Raw genomic sequence first — 14,553 nt, forward strand, 5'->3', positions numbered from 1 at the left:
ATAAAGTGTTAGAAAGAGAGAAAAATGATAATCAGGAGTGACTCCAAACAGCAAGGAGTAAGGAATCTGAGATTGGACAGAAGCAGAAGGCAGCCTATTAATCAAGTAAACAGCAGTAGAAAAGGCAAAATCCCAATAGATAAGGGGAAGGGATGCCTGACTAAGTAATGTCAGCCCTGTGTCCACTATATGCCTATGTTTTCTCTCAATAACACCATTCTGGTGATGGGTATGAGGACAGGCAACTCTGTGGACAATACCAAGTTCAGATAACAGCTTATTAAAGGGCCTAAATTCACCCCCCCAGTCAGATTGAAAAGCCTTAATAGAGGTATTAAGTTGCAGCTCAGCCATGACCTTAAACTGCTGAAAAATAGACAAGGCTTCTGACTTGTTCTTGAGAAAATAAATCCAAGTAAACTTGGAGTAAGCATCTACAAAGGACATATAGTACCTAAACCCAAGAGTGGACACATTGGGAGAGGGACCCCAAAGATCACCATAGATCAACTCTAGAGGTTTAGTGTAGACAGTGTGTGAAGGTGAAGAGGGAACTCTGTGAGACTTTCCCATACAACAAGCTGTACAGAAAGAAAAATACTCTTTATTATTGAATGGAATGTTACAATTTTGAAGAACAAGTTTAAGTGTCTGCTGATTAGGATGCCCTAACCTTAAGTGCCACTTATTTGAAGTATTAAAACTAGTTACATTGGGAGACATAGCTCCAGACTTAAGACTAGAAGGAGCTGCAATAGCAGAGTTTAAACTAGGAACAAAGGAAGAAGCACTTGAACTGGAAGAAGCCACAGAGCTGGAGCCAGCCAGATTAAGAGGAGGAAAGACATAGAGACCATCAGAGCCTACTGAACCTTCTAGCAGCACTTCATGTGAGGCCTGGGATTTGACAAGACATGAGTTAGAATTGAATAAGAAATAGACAGAATTATCACGACAAAACTGACTAACACTAATTAGATTCTTAGTAATAGAGGGAATGAGCAACAGTTTATTAAGAGTGAGAGTTGTATGAGCCTTGGATGGAGACTGAAAAACACTAGAGCCAGTGGAAAGTATATCCAGACCTTGACCGTTACCAATTAGAATCTGATCATGTCCCTCATAAGGTGCAGCTTGTTGTAAGTTCCTGGAGTCATTCGTTACCTGGTAGGAGGCACCAGAATCAGGATACCAGGCAGTGGTAGCATTGGCTGCAGGTGCAGTCTGAGCAATATAGGCACTAGGTACAGCCTGAACAACATAGGCACCAGGTGCAGGAGCAGCTTGAGCAGGCCTATAAGGAGCAGTAGGTCTGGACCAAATATTTGCACCTTGAGCAACCATAGGCATAGGAGAAGCCGTCCATGCCTGATTGTACTGAGCACCATAGGTAGGTTGAAATTGTTGATTGAACCTGTGCCAACAATTCAGAGCCGTGTGTCCAGTTTTGGAGCAAACTTGACACTGAACCATAGATGAACCAAATCTGCCTCCTCTGCCTCTACCAGTACGTCCTCCTCTGAAGGCACGACCACCACGATTGAACTGAGTTTCAGATTCAGTATGCTGAGTAGACACCTGTGTAGAAGCCTCAGAAGACGCAGGAGTGCTCTCATCAGGTTTGGTGGTTGGAGAGGCAGTGTGTGTAAGGTTGAGAGAAACCAAATCTGGAGGTGCAGTCTTCTTGAACTTGTTTAAACGCAATTCATGTGCAAGAAGCAGGATCTCAACTTCATCAAGGTCCATGACACCAAACTTGCTCTCAATCACAGAAACCACAGGTGAAAAATCTGAAGGAAGACCTTCAAGAATCACATCAATGTGATGAGAAGCAGGTATAGGATCTCCAATGGAAGCCAGAGCATCTACAGTGGTACGAATCTTGAGTAAATACTCCTGAACTGACAGAGTATCAAGCGAAATCGCACGGAGTTCAACACGTAGTTGACGAGCTTTCGCGCGTGTTTGCTTCTGAAAGTAACTGAAAAGACGATCCCAGAGTTCGTGAGCGTGCGTGCAACGAAGAACACGCGAGAGGATCTCACTGGAAAGCGTCGATTGCAACCACGATAGCAACATCTGATCCTTCTGTAGCCAGCGCGTGTACTCAAGGTTGACGGTGCCGTTCGCACGCGCTTCATCATCAACAAACTGCAACGAAATTCGCGAACACACAACAAACTCCGTGAGACCGTGAGCATTGATATACGGTTCAATCTGTTGGCGCCAGAGATGAAAATTCTTTTCATCTAACTTCTGCGAAATCTTAAGCGAAAAATGAAGACGATTCGAATCGTCAACGACTGGAAGCGGTGACGCCGCCGTCGTACGAGATGCCGATCGCTCCGGAGAGGAAGGTTGCGACATCGGAGCAAGAGGAACGATGGATCGAAGGCTTAATCTGATACCATGTTAGAAAGAGAGAAAGTGAAGAGAGAGAAGCACTTCATGGTGCTGTAACTGAATTTGTTATTATTCTGTTATGATGAGTTTTTTGATACATTGATAGAGAGAGGCACCTGTTACTTATACTAGTAACAGGTGACCTGCAATAGCAGGTGATAAGAAGATACAAAGGACAGGTGGCAGTCCATAACACACACCACTAAAGGACAGGTGGCAGTCCATAACACACACCACTATGCTACTCTAATATAAAGAAACATAAACATAAGAAGTAATTAAAAATATATGGAAAAAATTAGGTAACACAATACATGATTCAAAATATCATCAACCACAATGAAGAATTAAGTTACAAAGATCAGCAGAAGTTGTAGCAAATAAAAAATAAAAAATTCTAACAGAATTGACAAATTTTATACAAAACCCTAAAATTCAAAAATCTAAAATACAAAGTAATCATAGAGAATTAAAAAGGGGATTACTTTGTAAATCTAAAACCCTAAAATCTTTTCATTGCAAATCTACCCCGATATAAAATGAAATGAAATAATCTCTTTATCAATTATAATCAACAGAGCAACAACACCGATTGATGATGATGAGATGAATCAGGTACTCTGGGAGCCATTCGAAAAACCTGATTCTATAAATATACCCTTGTAACAAATCAAAATCTGTGTGAAATTGGAGAAGAAATTGGTACAATTTATATTATTGAATTCATCCGAAATCAGCATAAATCAACAAAAAATTCAATTTAATTACCTGGAAAATTGATGATGAGATGAATTGGGACTCGTAGAAGAAAAATCATTGATGACATTGGAAGTTGGAAGTAGTGAAGTTGTATTGTTTATGGATAGAATTTAATAGCTTTTAACGAATGCCAATATTGGAAGCGAAAAGACGGTTCAAATTTCGTTTTATATTTTCAAGGCTCAATAAAGCATGGTTTGTTATTATAATTAGGCACAACTACTAATATTATAAATAAGAAATAAATATTTACAATTAAATATCCGGTTCCTATTTGCAAAGCCCAAATGATGTTATCATAGTAATTTGCTCCGAGAATATAAAAATTCCAAAACCCAAGTGATATCTTATTAGCCATATATATTTCCAAGAAAACTAAACATTTATAATTATTATAATTATTCCGAAAAAAAAACAATATATATAAATGGTAATGTTACTAAAAGTAGAAATTTTATAAATAGTAAGAACTCTAAATTTGCGCCACTTGTCAAAAGTTTCCAAAGAACTCCTTTAAAAATATTATATTCTATGATGATTTTGGTAATCTACCTATTTAATGCCTTGAAAATTGAAATATTAAATTTTTTATAAATTTTTTTTGAAATACTTAACCATTGTCCTGAGGGCACTGGTTAGCAAGACCCTTAAAATTATTAATTAATTATATTTTTGATTATGCTATTTTAGCTAATTCACATATTTAATTTTTTATTTTAAATTCAAACCTTTTTAGTTCTTTTCATTTTTTTTAATTACAAAATTTTCTCATTTTTAACTTTAAGAATGGCACTTATCTTGTAAAACTTAACCAATCATTATTTATGAATCTTTTAAGAAACTTAATAGATAAAAAATATAAATTTAAAAATGAATACTCCATCAATTTTAAATACAAAATAGTAAAAGAAGACAAAAACAAAAACAGTTTGAATGTGAAATAGAAAATAAAATGATAAAACTATAGTTCAGTTGAATTATTTTACATGTCATTCAAATACTATAGTCTTATGCACTTTTATTATACATTTTTATCAAAATTTTATAATAATTTTACAATATCCCAATTAATTTTCAAAACAGGTCATCATTTTAATAACTACTATTAAAATATAAATAAAATAAGTAAAAACTCATAATTTAGACAAATCAAAATTTTCTTGACAAGAAATACAAACTATTTAATATTAAGATCCAAGATATAGTAGCGGCGAGGGAGACAAAGAAGAAAAGGATATTCCTCTGAACCCCAATAGATACCCAAACCTAGATAGCACTGTAAAAAGGTTTATCTAGAACCCGCATGGTTAATTAGCCATATCCATTTCACCCTCCACTGTTCACTCTACACTAACTCCTTCAATTTTGCACTCTCTCCAGGTAAATCAATCACTCTCCATCTCTTTGCAATTCATTTTCTTCTTCACTTTAATCACACAATTGTTGAGTATTGATTTCTGATTGTAAACTTATCAGTCTTTATATTAGAGAGGAGTTAGCATAGTTAGCAACAAATTTGGGAATTAGGTCACCGAGTCCGCAATTATTATTACTTTCTCCATGAACTATATATATTGTATTGTTATTTTAGGGAAATGCAAATGACTGGATTTTAATTCTTGTTTCAGGAACCTTTGATCGAGATGGCTCAATTACTATCATCTTCTTGCTCCTTGGCTTTCTCTTCTACAAATAAACCTTATAACCAAACCTCAGCACCATTTTCTAATTCTAACAGAGTTGGTTGTGATTTTTCCAGAACTCGATTTAGACGTCTTTTCTCGCAACAGAAGCCAAGTAAACGTTTTGCAGTTGTAAATGCCGCTACTGTTTCAACCGGCCAGGAAACCCCGGTTCAAACTAGTTCCGGGGAGCCTTTTAAACCGAAGCGAGTCATGGTCATTGGTGGAGATGGATACTGTGGTTGGGCGACTGCTCTCCATCTTTCTAACAAAGGTTACAATGTTGCCATTGTCGATAACCTTGTTCGACGCCTTTTCGATCACCAGCTTGGTTTAGATTCTTTGACGCCGATTTCCTCCATTCAGGATCGTCTTCAGTGTTGGAAATCGCTCACCGGGAAAAGTATTGAGCTATATGTTGGTGATATATGTGAGTTTGAGTTCTTATCTGAAACGTTCAGGTCGTATGAGCCGGATGCTGTTGTACATTTCGGGGAACAGCGTTCTGCTCCTTTTTCTATGATAGATCGGTCGAGAGCGGTGTATACACAGCAGAACAATGTTGTTGGAACGCTGAATGTGCTTTTCGCTATAAAAGAGTATAAAGAGGATTGTCATTTGGTTAAGCTTGGGACAATGGGTGAATACGGGACTCCGAATATTGATATCGAGGAAGGTTATATTACCATTACTCACAATGGAAGAACTGACACTTTGCCGTATCCGAAGCAAGCTAGCTCGTTCTATCATTTGAGCAAGGTGCATGATTCGCATAACATAGCTTTCACTTGTAAAGCTTGGGGGATCCGGGCAACTGATCTGAATCAAGGAGTTGTATACGGAGTAAAAACAGATGAGACTGCAATGCATGAAGAGCTGTGTAATAGGTTTGATTATGATGCCATATTTGGAACTGCGTTGAATCGGTTTTGTGTTCAGGCTGCTGTTGGTCATCCACTCACTGTTTATGGTAAAGGAGGCCAGGTAACATAATACCGATCTCTGTTTATTTCTTATCGATAAGTGGAACATTGAATGTTTGCAACTACTTATTATTTTTTGCTCGTATCTTGTAATGCACATATTTCAGACTAGGGCCTTCCTTGACATATTATTTTTTGCTCGTATCTTGTAATGCACATATTTCAGACTAGGGCCTTCCTTGACATAAGAGATACAGTCCAATGTGTTGAGCTTGCAATTGCGAACCCGGCCAACCCAGGAGAATTTAGAGTCTTCAATCAATTTACGGAACAATTTAAAGTTAGTGAACTGGCCAACATTGTTACAAAAGCAGGCGAGAAGCTAGGTCTTGATGTGAAAACCATATCAGTTCCTAACCCAAGAGTGGAGTTAGAAGAGCATTATTACAATTGCAAAAACACTAAACTAGTTGATCTTGGACTCAGACCGCACTTTCTTTCAGATTCCCTCATTGATTCACTTCTTAACTTCGCGGTTCAGTACAAAGACCGTGTTGACACAAAGCAAATTATGCCTGGTGTTTCTTGGAGAAAGGTTGGGGTCAAAACAAAAACTATTTAAGCCTAAGAATGCATGTTCTTGGCTGCTGGCATAATCTTATTCTGCATTATATTGACTCTTCTGATGATTAGAGATTATGCTGAATTGCATTAAATGTTTCAAACTGGATTTTGTATACTACAATAATGGATGATATATATCTATGTCAAACCTTCATACCCTTATGTAGAATAGATCTTTGGAGTTTGAAAGTGCTTTTCCTAGAAAGTCATGTGTACCTAGGGACTGTTATTGTGTTCACTGTCACCATTTGGACTACAATATCTGTGCAGTGATGCTATTAGTTTTGTTGTTTTGTTTATAATACTATTAGTAAGAGATCCGCTTTTCTAGTTAAAACTTAAAATAACTATCATTTGGACACTAACTGGTAACTAGTTTTATATGCTTTCTTGATCACATTGATTATATTGTTTTTTTTCTTATATTTATCTTCAATATCCAAAAAACGTTGTACTATAGAATTATACTATGAGGTACATATCGATTGATAGAAACTTGCCAAAAGACATAATTTTTTGGTCCCCTACAACTGGATTGTTTTATCTTCTTAATTGTTTTATTATTATGGATTAAATATTGTTATAATTATTGATCAATTGATGTACTTTGTTTAATTTTTTATAGCAATTTGTTACAATATTTTTGTTTCATTTTCTTGCCCATATTTAAGTAATTATCTTCATGTCTTTTAGGTGACTATTAGTAATTTAAAAGTGTTGGTTAATCTCCTAATGGAGGATAGTTTTATGACCACTCTTGTCTCATATAGTCTTTCTATCTCTGATTATAAATATTTATTCAATAAAATATTCTTAAATATAAACATTCTTTTAAGTTATTAGGGGCACTTATTCTTACTTCAAGCATATTCTTAATTAATATTTTAGTATTTTTGTTGTAAAATATGAAAAAATATATATTAAATATATCTATATTTAAAAGATAATTTGATAAATTACACATTAAGTATATTATAAAATTTTCTTACTAAAAGTAAAATATACTAATAAAAAGTGAGAAAGGGAGTACTTTCAAATAAAATCTTGTCTCATAAGATCTCAACAATGTTTAATATGCACATACATATTAAAATCTTTAGAATAGTTAGTCTATTTAATAGTATCTTGAGTATTATTTAATTGTGAGACCTTATTAACCATTATCACATTATTCTTAAGATATTCATAGTAAAACTTTGTTATCACACATGACATCAATAATGTATAACGAATATTATGTGAGTAGATCGATAAGTGTATCTCATGGTTCATAGACATGAGATATTAGGTCCTCATATATGTTTAAATATTATGTAATTATACAAAAACATATATAACAGATGTATAACAGATGGACTATTAACTAACATAAATTTTTGTAATTTATTATGATATGATAAAACATTTGTTACTAAAAACTATCTTACATAGTAGAATAGAAAAATGGAATATGTCTTTTGACCAAATTTTCTCTAACATACTGTCCTTTAAAAGCTATGAAAAGTCTAGTAATTGCCAATTTTATAAATTTTATGAAAATCAATTCTGTCGCTATTAATAATGCTAAAGTTCAAACAAAATTATATTGATATTGTTGAAGTTGGTATTTTTGTTTGTTAGAGTTTGTTTGAAGTTCCACATTGTTAAGGTTCTCGGACTGTTGGGTGTATAAATATGTGAGGGTAACCTCACCTCTTGAGCTAGCTTTTGGGGTTGAGATCCAAGCATATTTAATATGGTAAGTCACACATTGCTAAGGTTTTCAGACTGTTGGGTGTATAAATATGTGAGGACAATCTCACCTCTTATGAAAATTTCAAGGAAACATTTTCATGAAATTATTGAAATTTATAAGACATATCTAATTCAAATTTGAAAACCAAATAGATGTCTGATGGTACTCTAACTAAATGTTTAGGAGAGGAAGATATCTACATAGCATCAGCAGAGGTACACCAAGGAATATATGTGGCTCATCAAGCAGGTATTAAGATGAGTTAGATGTTAAAAAGAAAAAAAAACATGTTTTGGCCAACAATTAAACTTGATTGGTCAATTTTACTCAACATCTTCAAAAGGACTCCCTATTTTTGGAATCTGGTAATGACTAGTAACAAAGAAAAATTCAAATAATACACATCAATTTTATAATGTATCTTTAAAATTTCATTTTCAAATATATTTGAAATTAATATTTTAAAGAACACCATTACAGCTTATAATAGTAGCACACAAGTGAAATAAAGAAGAGCACACATAAGACGGTCACCATCACATGCAGATAATAAAATTTCTTATTCATAGACAAGAGAAAGTTGGTTCATTCATATTGTATTAGGCTTCAAATCAATTCCAAAATACGCTTCAATCCTTGAACTAGTTTCATTAATTTTTTCTTTCTCATAGAAACGAAGGTAGTCATAATGGTTGAATGTTGGTTTATAACGCAATGGATGTTCCTCATTCACAAACTCTTTTGGTATCTCCATCATCTTACCACCAAAAGAAAATAGTCCAGTTGAGTATCTTGTTTTCTTTGCATTCATTGTTACTCTATGCTCACATGAACGAATCCTCCCATTACTCCACACCTAGACCACCAAAAATACACAACTATATTAAATTCCAAGATAAAATAAAAATATATTATAATCATTCTCTATATTAATACTATGAAACAAATATATCAGTGTTAAAAAGAGAGTTGCTAGTATTTCTCAGATGATTAGAGAAATAGTTACCTTGAGTGCGTCACCAGCCATGACAACAAAGGAGGAAGGTGAAGCATCAACCCCAACCCAATCTCCATTCTTCATCTTGATTTCCAAACCATTCAGATTATTCAACTGATGTACTACCGATACAATGGTTAAATCCGAGTGAGGTTGAAGTCCCAAATCATTTTCATCAATATCAGGTCTTCTGTATTTCATGACTCGAATCAGATAATTGCTTGACTCTATCAAAGAATCACATATCTTCATATCCACTCCATAGCTCTCAAACACCATTCTCTTAGCTATATGGTCTAACTCTCCCAATAGCTTAGAATACTCATTCATGATTTCACAGAAACGATCATTTCCTTGAGACCACATGATTTGCGCGAACTTTTGACATCCAAGCATAGTTAATGGATCTATGATGGCTAAAGATTCATATAATGGAAGCCATGGGACTTGTCCTATGTATCCATGGAAAGGCCTGTCAGTGTTACTAGTTTTTTGCACTTTTGTTTCTAAAGGGAGTGAGAATAGTTCTTCTATTTGTAAAACAACAGAGTTGCAAAGCTCTTTCCCGACTCTATCGTAGTTTGCTACAAAACAACCAAAGTTTTCTAGTGAAGTCCTTACAACGTTGGAAGCTGAGAGCCATGTGTCTGTACCAGGTTTCATGTTTTGGTCGGAGAAGTCAATAATAGGGATTGTTTGAGACTTTGATTCTGTTCCCATGATGATATGATGCTATTGCTCTCAAAGTTGTGTTTTGTTATTTCACTAAAGACAATTTGTGTTTGGAGAAGGTAACTAACTATTTTAGAGTTGATTTGATACAATTGCTCTAAAAATCCTCAATTATGTGTGGTTTTATAATGACAAGAAGTATTTGATAAGATATATGTTCGGGGCTGGGCAAATGTCAGCGAGATCTTCGCGATTATGTGGTCCAATTCTGTTAAAAGAGTTCAATGGTTGATGAACAGATGTACCATAAGTCTTTGTTTGGGAGGAAAAGGGAAGACTTTCTAAATTTTTTTTTTTTTTAAATTATAGAAAAATATTTGATATTTTTTTTTTAAAAAATTTTATATAAAATAATAAAAGAGTTATTATTATTATTATTATTATTATTATTATTATTATTATTATTATTATTATTATTATTATTATTATTATTATTATTATTATTATTATATGTTTAATTTTCAAATTCCCAAACTCGCAAACAGATCTTAAATGTAGAACACCCTAGTGGTGCACGCCACCATTTTTATCTCTATTGTTAATATTAATCCAACAGCCTTCCACAATTCATGCGGGATCACCTAGTGACGATTCTTACCATCCACCCTATATACGCATGACCCAACCTCACACCCAAATGTTATTCGTATACATGCTTGCATACTTTTACATTTATGAAACATTGACATGAGCGTTGAAGTACTAATTTTGCTGGTAATTATTTTCTCTAATCACATAAGACTTTTACCACCATGCTGAAAGTCCTTCCACGCTAGTTATTTTCAACCTACCATTCATTTTTTGTTCCAGTAAAGAATAGTGGCGGCGTTTGCGAGAATCTTTTTCTAATTCTCACGATGTCTTCATCAAATTTCTCATATCTTCCTCGATGCTCCATTGTAACTGTTTCTATTCACCGTTCCGACCGTCATAACTATTTCTATTAGCCCTTCTAATTACATTTAATCTCCCCCACAATCGCTTTATGCTATTTTCTACAATTGCACAATTCAAAGCAACTCAATCAACGACTCAATGCTACATCGTTATTGTTCTTGATATTTGATCAACACTTCAAATGCTTCTAGATATCGTCATTTCAATTATCACACTCGTGACTAAAGAGTCTCCTATGCACTATGACGTGCAGATTGATCTTGATGACTTTGCCGATCACGGTGTCGCATCAGATTCCAACCTCTTAATTGATTACTCAAGAACCTTTTTTGACTCCTTCACTCCTGCACCTGTTTTCACTTCAATCAACACAATATCAACATCAACCTCCTCCTCCACCACTATTCCACTTCTCCAAACCAAAATTATCACACAACCTTCAGCGATTCCTTGTCATGTTAGAAGTATATAATGCTAACAAACTCGTCAACATCTACAATCTACTACAACAATAGAATGGAAGCCTCCTCAATGAAAAAATCATCCTCTTTGAAGATAATCAACAAATGGATTTATTTTCATATTGCAATTCGACTAGATAAGATGTAACACGGTTACTGCAGAGCCGCTTTGAGTGACACTCACGTTGAAGTCGCATCGCAACTAAAAAGTGTGCAAAAGTTGCTAGAAAGACATCACCATGCACATAATTACATTCCTCGTGAGTATGGAGGAAGCAATGACAATGATACACCACTTTAGGATTTCCTTCATATAAGAATTTATCCACACCATTCTCATAGGAGAAATGAGTACACTAACATCCATCACACTTTCACCCACCACATAAATAATGTGCTCAACAAACACATCATAGACGGCATAATTCCTAAGTCTATATAGAAGCCACCGAAACTTAAGTGGTTTCCATATGAGGAAGAAGGAAACCCTTTAAGAGTACATTGACCGATTTACCAAGGTCAATGTTAAAGTAGAAGGAATTAATGGCAACCACAAGTATTAGATCATTGAGAAATGGCTGAGACTAGGCTACATGTTCTAGGAAAAAATGGGTTGAGAGGACCACAGAACATGCGTGACCTTTTCACTCAAGCCCATCATTAGATCAATTACAAGGAGAAACTATTATCCGAAGATGTTGAATGACATAATGCCCTAGTAAATGTTTGAAATGGAAAACAATGTAACAAAAAACATTGTGAGGACATAGATAAAGAAAGACACGAAAGAAAACAATCTAGATTTTCTAAATACAATCCCGTAAAAACTTCAAAATAAATAATTCTACAAGAATATGCGAACACCAAGTTCAAGGAGGTCAAAGTGAAGTACCCCTACCCCGTCAAAGAGTCAGTGCATACTGATAACTCAAAATTATGCAAATTCCACAAGAGTCATGGGAACAATACTGACGAATACATTCATCTGAAAGATGTGGTTGATGATTTGATTAAAAAGGTAAGACTTGACATATACGTAAAGCATGACGCACACAAAATAATTTAAGAGACATAAAGATTATCCATGGAGGTCTAGAAGACAACGTGAATCCCCACTAAGGAAACACTCTCCATGCTAAGGTGATACACCACCAAGGAAGATGATTGAGACCGTGAAGGGAGCCGACAATGAGAAATACAACAATGAAAAAGATAAGGACATGAAGGGAAATAATTTATTCATATCCTTCATCTCTAGGGGTTATCATTTCATTGCTTCTATCATCAAAGGGTTCCCACATCGAAAGATATTGTCTAAAGGGACCATGAGTATAAAAATTATAGAGTTAATAAAAATATATAGGAAGGGATGAACTTCATCAGGAGAGAAACATGAATGATCTATCATATGGTTCAAAGATAGTGAAAAGGTGGGGCGTCCCGAATGAAATCTCCCCTTTAATGATTACATCCAACATGGACAATTTTGATGTATCAAGTATCCTCGTTGTTAGAGGAAGCTCGTGGAATATTATGTATGGTGAAATTTTCGAGAAGTAAGGAATAAAAAAGTAAAGATTGTCTCCCTATATGGGAATTGATCTATAAGGCTTTAATAAATCATTCACCTGTCCTCGAGGCTTCATTGAGCTTATGGTTACCTTTTCAAAAAGGAGAGGCATCATGGTGGTGGAAATTCAATTCATGGTGGTTCCTTGCAAAAAAATTTATAATTTCATCTTGGGGAGACCCTTTGCATCATTCATGACACAATTTTTTTTGCGCATACTTGGAAGAAGCACATTTCTACCATAAATCCCTGTAGAGGAACACTTATACACAACTACCATCCAACATAAGGAAAAGGTAAAAGATGGTGGTTCTTATATACAACACCCATTAGACGTTAACGTAAGGGGATTTTGATGCATGTCTAGAGGAGTCCATGTCCGAAGATGAACATGGCCTAGAGAGACATCTCCTCATCAAAGCTTGAATGAAAATTGTGAGGTTATTCCTAGATAATGATTTCATATCTATTCATCTCAACGACAACCTGATCCAAAAAATAAATATTAGAGTTAATCTCCCTAGTTACGTGGAGGAGGAACTCATTAAACGCCTCAAAGCCAATTTTGATATGTTTTTTATTTCCCCTAAGCAAATGATAAGCATCCATCCCAAAATTTGCTATCACCAATTAAATATCGACCCTTCAGTTAGGTATGCTTCCTAGAGAAGGAATCGTCAATTGTTAGAGAAGGCAGAAGCTATGAAGAACACTATTAATAAGATCATTAAGGTGAACTTCCCCTTAGAGCTAAAGTATACTGAATGGATGTCCAATATGGCGATGTTCAAGAAAGTCTCTGACAAGTGGTGCATGTGCGTAAACGACACTAGCCTCAAGAAAGCAAGCACCAAAGACTCATACCATTTTCCCAATATAAAAAATTAGCAAACAACTTTAGAGAGTATAAGTTGTTACCATTTATGGATGCCTTTTCCAGATACAACTATATTCTCATGCATGAGAAAGGTAGAAACAAGACAACCTTCATGATGGAACACACCAATTAGAAGTACAATATGATGTCGTTTGGTTTGAAAAATTCAAGTATGACATACCATAAGATGATGAATAAAATCTTTGAGGAAGAAATTGACAATATTGTCGGTATATATGGATGAAACGATAAACAAATTCAATGAAGAACATATGCATGAAGGAAACCATACTAATGTGTTTAATTGTATTTTACAGTAAAACATGAGACTCAATCCCAATAAGTGCACCTTTAGAGTCGAAGTCGGCAAAATCCTAGGATTATACCAAATAGATATATGAATCAAAGTCAATCATGACAAATGCGACATGATCATTAATATGGAGACCCCATCCATAGAGGATATGCTAATTAAATTAAGTGGGATGATATATGCTATTATTACATTTATTTCAAGATTCTTCCAACATGTGATTCCTTTCTACATGATCTTGAGGAAGAAGGTACAATTTGAGTGGCCACCAGAGTGTGAACATGTCTTTATTAAGCTAAATTTATCCCTCTCCAAACCCTTGGTCCTATATGTGGATCTTTGTGTTTTGATAGAGACAACGTGTTAGCTGGAGATTTCGACATTTAATTGAGATTGATTTGGAAAATCATGCTTTGGAGAATAGCATGAAATATGGCCTTATAAGGCCATTTGTAAGTTTATTCTTATAAAGGAATGTTTTGTATGTCGAAGTGTAGTCCAAGGTCAAGGGAACGAGACTTAGAAATATTTTCAGAATATTTAGAAGAGCGCTTCGGCATCCATGTCTGGTAAATTCAAA

At 34.8% G+C, this 14,553-nt stretch overlaps 2 protein-coding genes across 2 annotated transcripts; one reads left to right on the top strand and one right to left on the bottom strand.

Moving 5' to 3' along the window:
* The first annotated feature begins 4,363 nt into the window (after positions 1 to 4,363).
* On the top strand, positions 4,364 to 6,705 carry LOC131612398 (UDP-sulfoquinovose synthase, chloroplastic-like). Its single transcript, XM_058884195.1, has 3 exons — positions 4,364 to 4,542; positions 4,791 to 5,828; positions 5,994 to 6,705. Exons 2-3 carry the CDS (start codon positions 4,806 to 4,808, stop codon positions 6,387 to 6,389), a joined length of 1,419 nt encoding a protein of 472 aa, XP_058740178.1. The 5' UTR covers positions 4,364 to 4,542; positions 4,791 to 4,805; the 3' UTR covers positions 6,390 to 6,705.
* A 1,683-nt stretch (positions 6,706 to 8,388) lies between these two features.
* LOC131612399 (probable 2-oxoglutarate-dependent dioxygenase AOP1) lies at positions 8,389 to 10,065 on the bottom strand. Its single transcript, XM_058884196.1, has 2 exons — positions 9,133 to 10,065; positions 8,389 to 8,982 (listed from the first exon to the last, which is right to left on the bottom strand). Exons 1-2 carry the CDS (start codon positions 9,841 to 9,843, stop codon positions 8,716 to 8,718), a joined length of 978 nt encoding a protein of 325 aa, XP_058740179.1. The 5' UTR covers positions 9,844 to 10,065; the 3' UTR covers positions 8,389 to 8,715.
* Positions 10,066 to 14,553: the final 4,488 nt, after the last annotated feature.

The sequence above is a fragment of the Vicia villosa genome, linkage group LG6 (genome assembly GCF_029867415.1).
Source record: "Vicia villosa cultivar HV-30 ecotype Madison, WI linkage group LG6, Vvil1.0, whole genome shotgun sequence".
Taxonomy (NCBI): Eukaryota; Viridiplantae; Streptophyta; class Magnoliopsida; order Fabales; family Fabaceae; genus Vicia; species Vicia villosa.

Excerpts from the sequence above, each read along its gene's own strand:
- LOC131612398 (XM_058884195.1), top strand. The coding sequence starts at position 4,806 with ATGGCTCAATTACTATCATCTTCTTGCTCCTTGGCTTTCTCTTCTACA. Across the intron at positions 5,829-5,993 it reads TTTATGGTAAAGGAGGCCAG|ACTAGGGCCTTCCTTGACAT; the intron begins GTAACATAATAC and ends CACATATTTCAG.
- LOC131612399 (XM_058884196.1), bottom strand. The coding sequence starts at position 9,843 with ATGGGAACAGAATCAAAGTCTCAAACAATCCCTATTATTGACTTCTCC. Across the intron at positions 8,983-9,132 it reads TGGCTGGTGACGCACTCAAG|GTGTGGAGTAATGGGAGGAT; the intron begins GTAACTATTTCT and ends TTGGTGGTCTAG.